We start from the raw sequence: 14,425 nt of genomic DNA on the forward strand, positions 1-14,425 counted from the left end.
AGGTACATTTTGAACTCCACATCCACTGAAAGACAGCAGAAACGAAAAAAGGATGACCTTATTTCTTACCGACAAACAACTATAATAATAATAATAATAATAATAATGTTTTTTTCATATGAGTTTAAAATACTAAGAAAATAAATAAAAGAAATTTAAGAGTGCTCACCAAAAGTAACAATGAGGCATAACATTTAAAAGGAATCGTTTAAAAATTGGAATAAAAAAACCCTACAAAATGTTAAAAAAAGAAATGACAACACAATACTGAATTTACTGAAAAGAATCTAACAGTAAACAGAAAAATAAGGTACACACACGATGACTGAAACTGAAAATCAATGAGAAATCAATATAAAACATAAACACACAGCCAAACATAGAACAGCCAAAATGTCTCAAGTATATGGAAGGTGCTTTAAACTATATATCACTTGGCTGGATTCTTTGCGTTCTGTGCGAATTTTTAAATTTCTCTGACAAAAAATTCTTTTGCGGACTTGTGACAGAAAGGTGGAGGAATATGATGATGGAGTTTATGCTCAAGATAAAATTTTCTTCAGCAAATGTCTTACATAATTTTGTGCGTCTTGTTTCCAAAGTGTCAAGGTTTCATAAAGAAAGCAAATTACTGTAAGACAAGAATGGATGTATAATTCTAACAGCTCTTTTCTGCGCAGTCTAAATTGTTTTTGCTCTGTTTATCTCAGTAAGACTGCATTGCTACGCAAAACAACCATATTCTAATACTGACCTAACTAAGGATGCTGAGTAAGGCACGACTGATCATGCAAAGAAATGTCCTCATCGCAGGATTCCAAGATATTTCACTGCATCAATGGCTGAAATCACGAAGAATCACACAGAGACCGCTGCTGATTTTAGATAGTAAATCATGACCTACGGATACGAACGTTAGAACAATAGAACGAAAGATAGTTACCTAGCCAGCTAGCTATCAAGATAGCTAGCCAGAGAGAGAGAGAGAGAGAGAGAGAGAGAGAGAGAGAGAGAGAGAGAGAGAGAGAGAGAGAGAGAGAGAGAGAGACAGACAGACAGAGACAGACAGAGAGACAGACAGAGACAGAGACAGAGAGAGAACTAGACAGATACCTTAATAGACATAGATAAATAGATAGATAGATAGATAGATAGATAGATAGATAGATAGATAGATAGATAGATAGATAGATAGATAGATAGATAGATAGATAGATAGATAGATAGATAGATAGATTGTAGGATGGATGGATTGGACGGACGGATGGACAGAGAGACAGATAGATAGAGAGATAGATAGATAGATAGATCGATTAGAAGGTATGGATACATATCAAGACAAAAATTCCCCTCAAAAATTTTTTTTTCAGATATCTTATGCCTCAGCTTCGGATGCCTTATCGAACAAAGACAGATACAGATATTTCTTCCGTACTTTTCCACCTGATTCAGCGGTGAACGCACCACGCATTGAAGTGTTCAAGCAGTACGGCTGGACGAAAGTATCGACCATACACCAGACCGAAGAACTCTTTTCATTAGTTAGTAACCTTAAATTTTCAGTCTGATTTATTTTTTCTCGTAGTTTGACTGACTTCACATTTTAAATGACGTAATGATATCATAATGCTACATTTTAGGTGTAAAAGACACAGAATATCACATTATTATGAGCAATAGGTTTTAACAGCAAGTGTTTAAGATATTTGGTAGAACGTGTTTTCCTTCCCTTGTGTCAAATTTCTATTTTATGATTCAATGTTCAATGCATGTAGTTGACGCTTTATGATTTCGTTGACGAGGCTCGAGTTTTATCAAAAATTCATGTGCTTTTATTAAAGTGCAAACTTTACATCTCCGTTTGCAATGAGTTTATTCAATTATTAGGCGCACACTTTTGTATTTCTGCTTTTTCTTTCTTCCCCCGTTCGTCCTTCAATAATTTTATTACGTTTTCCTGAAATCTTCATTCTTTTCTCAGTCAACCAATTTGCTGATTGCGGACCTTGAAAGACATGGAATTGAACTTGTAACATCAGAGATCGTCGATTCGGAAAGCATCCCAACTCACCAACTTTCAAATATCAAGGTACGTCACGCATGAAGGCAGTGAGTGTTATGATGTATTTTTGAAATACTTCTATAAGAACAAGTATCACAGTATATATTATTGGACACGAACTCTTTGCCTAAGGGCCGGCTCTGGCTACGTACTCGTACTAAGAGATCAGTCATTTTTGCAATACCAACTATATGAAATATAGAAGATATGGTTCGTATCTACAGGCTTTATTGCTTTTGTGGTATGCCACAAATAGTTTAACTTTAAAAGCAAGCCTTTGTGTTTCATTAAGTTTTGCACCAATACATTAGCGAGTAGAAAACAACATTTTATCAATCGACTTCGCAATAACATTTTTCTTTAAAGTTAAATTTCAAAACGTGTTGGAGCGTATCAATTCTAGCTGGGGACATCACAGCTTGCTATAGAAAATAGCACCATTTAGTGCTTTCTATGTGTTCAAAACTAAACAATACTCGAAGTATATGAACTGATAGGTTAAGCCTATATTTTGTTTCGTTGTCGATTGCTAGGTCAATGTCAGATTTATTTCTTTATGTTTTTTAGGCAAAAGATGGCAGAATAATTGTGGTAAACATGTACGAAGATCAAGCAAGAATTTTGTTTTGTGAGGTGAGGATAAATTACGCATGCGTGGTAAAAGAAAGATGGTGACGGAGATCTAATATGGTATCGGTGGAGCGACGTTTAGTTTTCTGTAATTATTTTACTGCCTACGCTATCGTTTGGCTCCGAAAATAACTCGGGAGAAAAGTTCCGTCGTTCATTCTTTCCTTGATGAGTAGAATCCACTCGACACATATGGACTTTTGAACAAGGCATATACCCGACTTTAACTTGTTTGTAAAAAGGAAAAGATTAATTCAATCAAGCAGGGTAAAGATAGTAGGTTTCATAGTTTTCAAATTATTTACTTCTGTGAATATTTCACTCACTGACTAACTGCAAATTTGATTTAATGAGAAAATCTTTAAATTTGAAAAATTTTGTCTTTCACCTTTTCATAATTTCGATTAGACGTTCTCTGTAGCTAGAGAAAGAAAAGTGACACAAAAGCACTAGAAGAAAGATACCATATCCGCCACTATCTTTCTTTCTAACTTTGAATGAGTTTTGCGATGACGAGGGCTACCCTTAAATATAGTTACATTTCCAATATACATAGTCATCACTTATTAGTTGTTAATGATGTTAATGACGGCTATGGCGATCGATAGCTTCCTCGAAGGGCCATGCTTTACCAGAAACACATCGGTATTCCCATGGCCGTAGACTGAGGGGTATAGCGATGTGTTCCAAGGCCATTAGGGGTATTAAATAAGTGATAGAGCTCGATAGAGACCAGGCTATTGGTTTTTTATACAACACCACATGCTGATGCTCTTCTGTGTTATTGTTTTAAATGTGCTTTGATGCAGAGGCACTGAAACAATACATTAACTTAGTAGAGGAGTTTCCTTGGCGATTCTTCACAGCGGGAGCAACAGTGCCAATTTCTTCACTAGTGAAGCAAACATGTCCTTAGCATACTTCCTTTTTGTTGACTTGAATCTCTGTTGTTAGTGAGCTTCCAAAGTTCCTACTTATCTAAATCTTCCTGTTTTAGTCAGAGGATCATCGATCGTTCCGGGCGCTCATCATGCTCCTATCAAAGCTGCAGACGACATTGAGCTTATGTCACGTTACCGGGCAGTTTTTTTTATAAACCTTTTCCCAAGGGAAATAGTCTTTTGAAAACTAACCTCAGGCGTCACTTTTCGAACCTTTAGGGACTAGTCGTATATATTTTCTCGTCACGTGACGTGCTCTGACGAATTACGACACGGAATGAACATGTGGTGTGTTACATCACAAATAAGCATTGTGATCTTTCATTTACAGTGCATTAGTCCATACTTTTCAAATACAAGCCCCACGCGAAACTTCCTTGTTTTGTGATCTCGTTAGTACCGCTCTATGCGTTACTTATTCTCAGGCCTACAAGTTAGGAATGTACGGACCGAAATACATGTACTTCATCATCGGCTGGTATATCCACGGATGGTGGTTGGACACCAGTAACATCGACTGTACCATCGAGCAGCTGATAGAAGTTATCGAGCTGATAGTCGGGATGGAGGGTCTTCAACTGGATCCCGGAAATGTCACAACTGTGTCTGGAATGGTGAGTACCAAAGCGAAGCATATGATGGCGTACATTTGTTTGACAGTGATCTCTGAGAACAACCCAGGGGCGTTGCACTTGCCCAACGGTGCATGGTTTTGTGCCAATATCATATGTAACAGACATGGTAAGCACATCAACGTAAAATTGTTCACTGCCTGTCCAAAAGCGAAGAGCCTTGAGATGTATTTTCAGACATATGCATCCTATAACGAAACGCAGTTTTCAAGCTTTAATGACTGTGTTTACTTCAAGTTGGTCTGTCAATAAACTATTGACGGTGTATATGATTTTCAGTTATACTAAAGGTTATAATCGTTGACACCAGACCATTTCTTTTCCATTTATGCATTTTGAATCGGTTATACTTTAAAATGAACTGCAAAAGCCATAAATTCGCAAAAAAGTGAAAGAGTGGTTGACCCCAAACCCCAAATTAGACTGACACCAGAACAAGTAAAGAAATTTATGGCGTTGTTTCTGGATCTAAACATGGTAAATTTTACTAATGGCTAACCCCAAACCGCAAAGTTTGATAAACTGTTAATCGAGGCCATACGTGACACATATCTTGCACTGTCAACATTACTTGTGTTCATGGTTACGTTTAAAAAGTTCTGATTCAGGATGACTCTCACTGAATCTCTCTGTCTCTGTCTGTCTGTCTGTCTGTCTGTCTCTCTCTCTCTCTCTCTCTCTCTCTCTCTCTCTCTCTCTCTCTCTCTCTCTCTCTCTCTCACAGACACCGTCGGAATATCTCGCCTCGTACCACCAATACCTAAATGGAACAAATCCATCAGGACAGGTATATGCCTCTTATGGATACGACTCGATGTGGTCTATAGCTTTGTCACTGCATAGCGCAGCCCAGCAACTGACGGCGTCGGGTTCTGGCATCAAGATAGAAGATTTCGATTATGACAACACTCATGGTCTTCGAGATATATTTGTGGAACATTTACGAGGAACACAATTTCATGGTGTGTCGGTAAGTTCGAAATTTATAAGTCGTTTTGGAGTAAGAATATAGCGGAAAAATTGTGCCCAAGTTGGTTGCATTTCAGTGTCCGTAACAAAGACACGTGCGTTCACTCTGTTGGCGGCTGAATCAAATCCCGTTACCAGCTACCCTGTTGAACAAAATGAGGCAAATACATGACACGCCATTGTCTGTAAACGTTCTGAACGCCATCGTCGACATGCTGCGATAAATACGTCAGCAATGCCCATGTGTTTAGTCATAGAGATGCCAAAATTAAGAATTTAATGTCGCTCTGTGGATGCAAAAAACCTCAAAATTTAGGAAAATTTCCCACGCGAACGACAACGGGGCCCCAGAACTTGTCAGTGAGTAGTGCGCGCGCTGTAAAAAAATTTGCAAATCCGGAAATTTTTTCAAAAAAGTGTCGTAACTAGGCCCACAAGTGTTCCATTTTATTTTTGATTGATTAGGATCTTTGTACAAATTACAATTTACGTTTTAGCTGAAAAGTTACGATTTTTACGATATTATTCATATTCACGGGCACATAAACCAACCATTATTGCGTATTTAAGTGGTCGGTCACATGGTTCAGCTCGACCAATTAAAATGCGACTGACAGGGCATAGTAGTAAATCTCCTTACAGACACACTCTTCTTTGTAACAAAACAAATGTGTAATAATTATTGGAACAAATTATCATAGGACTGGAAATACTGTACACGATAAACGATTGAGGAGTAATCCTTTTTATACGTTTGTGTGGCCCTTGCTTCGAGTGGAGAAATGGTTGTTATTGATTGTTTTACAATGGCGATAAATGCAGTAGTGTTTATGTCATCATCTTACAGGGACCAATATCATTTGACGACAATGGAGACAGATTTGGAATAACCAAAATAGAGCAATTACGGAGTAAGTACAAAACATTGCATGGACACAGTTTCCAAAATCAAGCTTTTCTGAATACTTCCGTCTTTCATTTTTACCATTTTATCCTCATTGACTACGAATGCTAGCCCAGTCGGTGGGACGAGAGAAACGTAATATCAACGTGAATGATTAAAAGACAAATAACCAAAACGCAAAGCTCAACATCTGTTTAAAAATGAAAATACCACTAAATATATTATTATGTTCAAAAACCAGGCGCAGCTTTTGCAGAGTCGCTTGTTGTTTATGATTTCTAAACTTCCACACGCGGGAACATGGTCATATTTTTTGACATAAACCGGCGAAAAGATGGATGGATGTAGTAAGTGGAGTGGTTGAATCAGTGGAGTGATGGACAGACAGACAGACAGACACACACACACATAGATAGACAGACAAATATAACTAGCCAGCTAGGGAGATAGATAAGTAGCTGTTCCTCCGTTCTTCCTTGCTTTGTCGTGTTCAGATTATATCGGTTTATTTTAAATATATAATTTCTAATTCAATTTCCACTCACACACTCTACCGTGTCCATGTCACCATTTTCCACGATAACATGTAATGACTACGTATTAGCCCTCTTGTGCTATTGTATTGAATTGTATCAGCATCACATCTTTGCCATAGGCCGTCCTTCTCTAACTGTATGCTTCTCTGTCCTTCTTTGTCCTTTCCCCTTTCTCTTCGGTTTCTGACACATCTTATCTTTTGGTCCAGTCAATCTACGCCAAAAAAGGGGTCAACCTAGGACTAATTGCAACAGAAATTATTTCTTCACCATGCATTTTGGAAAGGTCCTAGAAATAACATACTAAAAGTATAATAAAATCTAAGGGGTGCAACAGTGCCTAATTTGCATAAATGTAAAGGGGGCTCATGGGTATAAAATTGTCGCTGATAGATGGTTTCTACTTAAAATATGTGGCTAAACATGATTTTGATACAGGTTTTTTGGCTTATTTGCCTCCTTTTTGGTCTAGGCAATGTTGTTGAAAATATTTTGTCGCCATAGAAATATTCCTCATTTGCATAAATCCAATATGGCCGCCACAACACTTCACTTTTCTTAGTTTTTCTCGAATTAATAACTATTTTTAAGCTACTACTGACAGCAATAGAATAATTTTTTCACATTGTATTTTAGACAAGTCCTAGAATAACATACTAAAAGCCGAGTACAATCTAGAATTGTAAACAGTGCCTAATTTGCATAGATGTAAAAAGATTATGGGTACAAACTTAGTGCTGATAGAATGTTTCTTCTAAAAATAATGGCTAAACATGATATGTTATGCAGGTTTTTGGCTTATTTGCCTTGTTTTTGGTTTAGGTAATGTTGATGGAAATATCTAGTCGTCATAGAAATATTCCTAATTTGCATAAATCCAATATGGCTGCCACAACCTTCACTTTTCTTTGTATTTTTCCCAATTAATAACTATTTTTAAGCTAAGTCTGACAGCAATAGAATTATTTATACACTGTGTATTTCAGAGAAGTCCTACAATGACATACTAAAAGCCTTGTACAATCTAGAAATGTAAACAATGCCTAATTTGCATATATGTAAAAAGATTATGGTTATAAACTAGGTGCTGATAGAATGTTGCTACTAAAATATTCGGCTAAATATGATATATGCGGATTTTGGGCTTATTTGCCTTGTGTTTGATTCAGGCAAAATTGATTAAAATATTTTGTCGTCATAGAAATATTCTTCATTTGCATAAATCCAATATGGCCGCCACAACACTTCGCTTTTCTTTGTATGTCCCTAATTAGTAACTATATAAGCTACTTCTGACAGCAATAGAATTTAATTTTTCTTTGTGTATTTTAGAGAGGTCCTAGAATGACAAACTAAAAGTCCAATACAATCTAAGAGGTATAACATTACCTACTATGTATAGATATAAACGGATAATGGGAGCAATACATTCACTGATACAAGAAATATGCATATTGAATTGAGAAAAATGCGACATCATGTTCAAGTAATGTATGCATTTATCTTAATTTTTGTCCAGGCAATATTTTTGAATACATTTTATTGCCCGAGAAATATTCCTAATTTGCCTAAATCAAGTATAGCTGCCACTGCATTTCACTTAAAAATTATATTTAATCTACACAACAAGTAGTTTTTGTTTCCACTCTGTATTGAATGTAGAGAATGACAAACAAAATGACTATTAAGAGGGGAGACAGTGCATAATTTGAATAAATATAAAACTTAGAAAAGGAAACAAAATCGTTGCTGTTAATATATTTCTTAAAAATATATTCAGCAAATTGATATTTAATTCAAGCAATTTGATTATTTAATGTACTTTTTGTGTTTGTAGGCAATGCATACAATCATTTAAGACTCCTCATTTTACATAACTGCAATGTGCCCCTCCTACCACTTTACTTTTCCCTGTTTTGACCTATAGTATAAATGACTATATATAATGTTAAAAAACAACGGAGATCATTAGAACTGAATTTTAGTAGGAAGTTACATATCGCAAGTTTAAAGGCCTGTGTTGGCACCAGATTTTCTCATCAGAAAATTTACCCACCAGATTACAATTTCAATGGAAAACAAAAGGCTATTACACCTCAATCATTCTCTTACAGACCAGAACAAAGGCGATCCTAGGGATCGCGAAAAGTGCATTTAATGAAGTTGTGCATAAGACAGCTAATTTACCCAAATGCTAAATTGGTCATAGATGCAATACAAACCTGGTGCTGATAATCTATTTACGAAAGTGATTTAAGAGATAAGCTGACATTGTAATGACTATGTAACATCATTTTTTGTTTTTAGTTCAGGGAATGTTTTCAAATATATCTTACAGCAATAAAAAAATTATTATTTGCATTTGTCCAATAAGTCAACCATGTCACTTCCTTTTTCTAATTGGAATATGAATTATTTCTTCACCTTAAATACTTAAAGGTCCAAGAAAGGTATAGTCAAAGTCCAATACAATCTACATTGTACAAAGGGCTAATTTTAAAGATTTTATAGGAAATGCCTACGCTGTATTAAATGTAATAATTGAAACTTGAAATGTTTTACAATATCGTAAAGAGAGATTGGAAGTTTTTACTAACATTGCCAAATATATTTTACCTAATTTTGAGCGATTCCTCATGTGCATAAATCCTATATGATGACCATTAAAATAATTTTCTTTTTCAAATTGACGTCAACTTATTTTAATTAATTATGTTATCAGTAAAATGAGAAGTTACATTAAGAGACACTACTTGTTTAAGTTATTTAATACTTTAAATTCTTCCTATCGAAAGATGTCCATTTTATAACTTGAATGAACATTTTGCTCAGTACAAAGAAATTGACGTGGTTATTTATTTTCTGTGTATTTTAACTCATTGTAATGATTATATACAAATAGGGCCTACAGAATGAAAAGCCCTGTAAAAATAAACAATGATTGATTCGTATAGTTCATTTCAATTATCTAGAGAATTTGCATAATGTCAATAACATTGGCAACTTACTGGAAGATTTGGATTTTCTTAATGCATACCAAAATGCTTGGCCAAATAACCAACACTTTGTACAAAGCGAGGCTGAAGAAAATTTGTGTTTCAGCTCTATTTTCTTTTATTTTCACCCTTACCCCGTATTACTAATATAGATTAAGTGTTGGTAAAATGTAATTAAAGACCAGGTTGTGTGGTCAGATATACTTTTGACTGTGTGCAACTTGCCTGTTCATGCCACATACAGAAATTTATGATAATAATGATAAATAAATTATAATGATCATGATGATGTAGAGGTACAATTGTTATACTATATTGCCAATTATCATGAAATATGGATAAGGAAACTGTTCCTTTATCAGCTGAAAGACATAACAATAATCAAAGGACACTGCATTTCTCAAAATTTTGAAATTTCTTGAAGACAACAATTGAAAATTAATATAAAGTCATATAATGGACTGAAGAGAGAGATTTCCTGTTTAATCTTACCGTACACAGCCATAACATTTAAGGAAAAACTGAAAAAAATCTGTAGACTGAATCATGATAATCTAAATCACTGGTAAATGCAAATCTAGATACTTTTCATAATGTTACATTTTCTAGCTGCTCTTTCAAATTTTCATGACTGTGAAACAAGAAAACCAAAATGTGAAGGGATTTGCATCACAGAAGCTGCCGTTAACGAGTTTATCAATTTGGATATCGAATTTGGACATCAAATTATAATAAAATTGGTTATCCTGTATTTTGAACCTTATGGAAGTCTCACCTCAGATTGGCCAGACTCTCAATTCCTTAAGTGATCGATCTTATTGGTGATAATACAAAAGTCTAATAACCTGCAAATGGGAAGTCCATTACATAACAGCCCCATGAGTGATACTTGCACATCTAAGATCAGATATGATACGCAGTACAATTATATCATCCTATGCTTCACATCTTTTCATTGAGTTGCCCTTCCCCATACTTATGGGTTCTACCATGAACTGCAGCAGTATGAATAACCCCAGAAGAAGGCAAAATCTAGACTTGCTGTTGTCAACGAAAGGATTCTGGCTGTAAACAAATGAACCACATAGAGGAAGATGTAAACAGAGAGGAAGAGGAAGAAATTTTGATATGATAATGCCATCATAATAATTGTCATCACCACTACCATCATGGTGATTCAAATGATGTTCGTATTTATACTAATGATAGTTTAATAATGAGAAAGATGATTCACAGGCACAACTGTTAAGTGTGGGGAACCATTTATTAGTAACTGAATATTTCCATCGTCATTGAAGATAGTGACCAAAAGCATAAAATATTCCTTCAAAAATTTTACTGCAATCGAATATGTTGTAGGATAAAATGTCTGAAAATGACAATTGATGTCAAATTATTGAACACGTCCAATGATTTTTTATGAATAACCTTATTGTCGTAAAAGAAAGAAGAATATCCAAAGAAAGAATTCTGATTCCCTTTATTTAAATAGTAGTGCTCTGAAACTCTTCTCTTTATTCATTGCATTTCTGAATAACCAGAAAATGTCAATGGAAGCGATTGTAGTGTTATTGTATTCAGAAGACCGTTTGTGTCAATTATGCAAATTAGGCCTTTTGTATTAAAATAATTAGCATGCAAATTAGGTCAACCTCATTTGTTTTAGGTAATTCTTGCAAAACCTTAACAATTTCATTGAGAAAAAAAATTGTTGAAATATGAGCTTAAACATTCATTTTGTCTGAAATAGTGGGAAAAACTGCGAATATATGCAAATTACTTAATTTGCATAATCTTTATTGTTCAAGACATTTAGAAAAGAACTTGTTGAACCTTACTAAATTGTATTGCAATGAAAAAAGTCACTTGAATTCAGTTTACATGTCCAAAATGTGAGTATAGCAGTCATTTTAAAGGCGATATATAGCTAATTTGAATATATGCAAATTTAACCAATTTGCACCCCTTATATTTTCCTATACTTTTAATATGTCATTAGTGAGACCTTTCCAAAGGTCATGGTGAAGAAATAATTTCTGTTGCAATTAGTCCTAGGTTAAACCCTAAATTGACTGGACTATATCTTTTGGTCATCCTCTGTGTACCAGTTGATCCTGACGACGGTGAGCTCCGTGACGTCACGCTGGCCCTCTATTATCCAAAGGGATCGTTGGTATGGTTGAATGAAGGCGAAAAGTTGCTCTTTCGAGGTAAGTAATTTTGTTCTAGTAAGTCATGATTACGCGGATTCATAAGAGATATGGAGCTCTTCGGGGACACGCTTTATCTTAAAAAATCTGTCATTTGTGTTACAATACTAGATTTTTGCTTTATACTCGTTAAAGTGAGATGTTGAAATTCTACAGCGCCTTTGTAAACGAAAGTGTGATCAGAATATTTTATTCACTCGGGATGCATTGTAGCGTTGCTTATTGCCTGATAATTATTCACCTGGGTCGTACGAAAGATATCCGTAGACCTGAGAAATCCCGAGATTATCTAGCAAATTTGCAGCTTGACTGATTTAGTGGCAGACTCGTTCCGGTTTCCACAGGGTTGGATGAAACCTAATATAATACGCTAGTTTGTGAGGAAATTGTTCTTTTCGTTATCATACAAGAGGCAAGATTACAAAGAATATGCATCTTCCTGCGATTTTTCACAAGGGTCGTCCTGTTCAACATTGTTCCTAGCAAGCAGCATAACCAGATAGAACGGACGAATTTCGCTGCTTGCACATCAGATTCACCTCCATATTACTTGAATACCAAATGCCAAAACACTGTATTAGAGCATAATTGATAACGATATTGCTAGCTTTTATATGTAATGCAATGAGAGAGAGAGAGAGAGAGAGAGAGAGAGAGAGAGAGAGAGAGAGAGAGAGAGAGAGAGAGAGAGAAGTGACATTTGTTGTGAAAAGACAGAGTGAACGAAAATTAATGCAATTATTTTTCGTTCTGGCAGGAGATGATGTGCCATTGGATTCTGTGCAGACAATATTCGTTAAAGAAAACATATCATTGCCAGTGTACGTTGTCTGCAGCGCGCTGGCGTCGCTAGGAGTCCTGCTTGCTTTTGGCTTTCTCTACTTTAACGTTGTTAACAGGAAAAGAAAGTAGGTTTATTATTGGTTTACTCTTCAATTATTTCTTCACTTTTTATTTCTTCAAATTTATATATCATCTTTGACGACTGGATAAGAAAAACATATGTAAACATTTTCCTAGCTTTACATCTTCTACTTGTTCTCATCATCATCATCATCATCATCATCATCATCATCATCATCATCATCATCATCATCATCATCATCATTCAGTAATTATCAAGTGGGACCCGGATGTATTGTCAACTTCACAAATAAGCCGATGTTTTTCAATTCATCATATGCGCTCCCAGATAAATGCAGAAAAATGTTTTTTGTTGTTTTTGTTTGTTTTCGTTTGTTTGCTTTTTGAATACAAAAAATCTATATGAGGGTATACTTCCTTTGAATTTAATGCATTTCAATGAAATGTGTTTTCGATCGCAAATGCATAATTTCTTTGACAACTGTGATGTGTTTGGGTTTCTGTATGCTCTTGTTATATTTATTTTTACGTGTAACGGTCGTAAAAGATACCTTGGTCACGGTTGCCCGAGCATCGTCAAATTTTGAATTTAATTTGCACGGACTGGTAAGCTTAAATGTGAGTTTTCTAATTTCCAACGAATTTAACAAGGATGTACATCGTATTCTGAAAAGGAAGTGCGCTCCGTTTGTTAATGTTCAGCGACAGGGACTTTTGAAGTGATGGATATTTAGCGCTCAAAAATTATCATAGTTTTCAGGACCGCCCTCATTTCATTCCCATTTTGCCAATCATGTCGAAAAATAAATAATAAAAATAAGAGGCCTACTCGTAAGATATAATCAAGTCTGCAGATACATGCCAAAAGTTTGTTTCAGGGCAATTTTCACAAATTTCGGTTAACAAAAGTTAACCCCATATAGGGTTAGTATGATTTCTGTCAGAAAACAAGATTTTTTGATATTTGTGACCGAAATTGGTGAACATTGCCCCGAAACAAACTTTTGGCATGTATCCGCACGACTTGATTATATCTTACGAGTAGGCCTCTTATCCCTAGGCACTGCACAACGAAATTTAATCTGCGCAACGAAATGTAATCTGACGAGCAGTTTCAGAAAAAAATGAGTTTCAACAAGAAAAGAAAATCGTCCCCAAAAATACAAATATGCATATTTCATAAAGATTTCAACAAATACGGCCAAGTTTTTTTGAAAATTAGGTTTTGTCACAAATAGGGTTGATTGTTACAAATAGGGGTAATAAAGGGACAAGCTTCATCAGCCATGCGTATAATCTCTTCGCTAACTGGATGGTGAGGCGAGCTTGTTGTCATTATATAAGAAGTAACGGTAGTTATCTGCGAAATGTAGGACGTAGTTTCAGTGATGAAGATTGATCTAGGGAAAAAGTAGGACCAAAGGAAGAGGATCGAGGGAGAAAATGAAATATAATAAAAATTCCAAGGGTAGGATTAAAGTTATTATATTATATTATATCCAAGTGTGGTCTAATTGTTCATCCTCCAACACTTGGAATGAGAGAACAGGAACACAAAAATATATTTTTTAAAATAAAATAAAAATTCTCACTGATAATTCTTTGTTCATCAGACCAAGGTTTTGAGGCAAGTCTGTAAAGGGAGATCATCTTTATATAATTTACATCATATCAATGAGTG

The 14,425-nt window shown here is 35.2% G+C and overlaps 1 protein-coding gene across 1 annotated transcript; it reads left to right on the forward strand.

Moving 5' to 3' along the window:
• The first annotated feature begins 895 nt into the window (after nucleotides 1-895).
• Nucleotides 896-5,735, forward strand: LOC139127224 (gamma-aminobutyric acid type B receptor subunit 1-like). The gene is made up of 7 exons (XM_070693139.1): nucleotides 896-914; nucleotides 1,387-1,502; nucleotides 1,982-2,089; nucleotides 2,630-2,695; nucleotides 4,059-4,247; nucleotides 4,990-5,235; nucleotides 5,700-5,735. The coding sequence occupies exons 1-7, from the start codon at nucleotides 896-898 to the stop codon at nucleotides 5,733-5,735; spliced, it is 780 nt and encodes a 259-aa protein (XP_070549240.1).
• Nucleotides 5,736-14,425: the final 8,690 nt, after the last annotated feature.

The sequence above is a fragment of the Ptychodera flava genome, chromosome 3 (assembly GCF_041260155.1).
Source record: "Ptychodera flava strain L36383 chromosome 3, AS_Pfla_20210202, whole genome shotgun sequence".
Lineage (NCBI taxonomy): Eukaryota > Metazoa > Hemichordata > Enteropneusta > Ptychoderidae > Ptychodera > Ptychodera flava.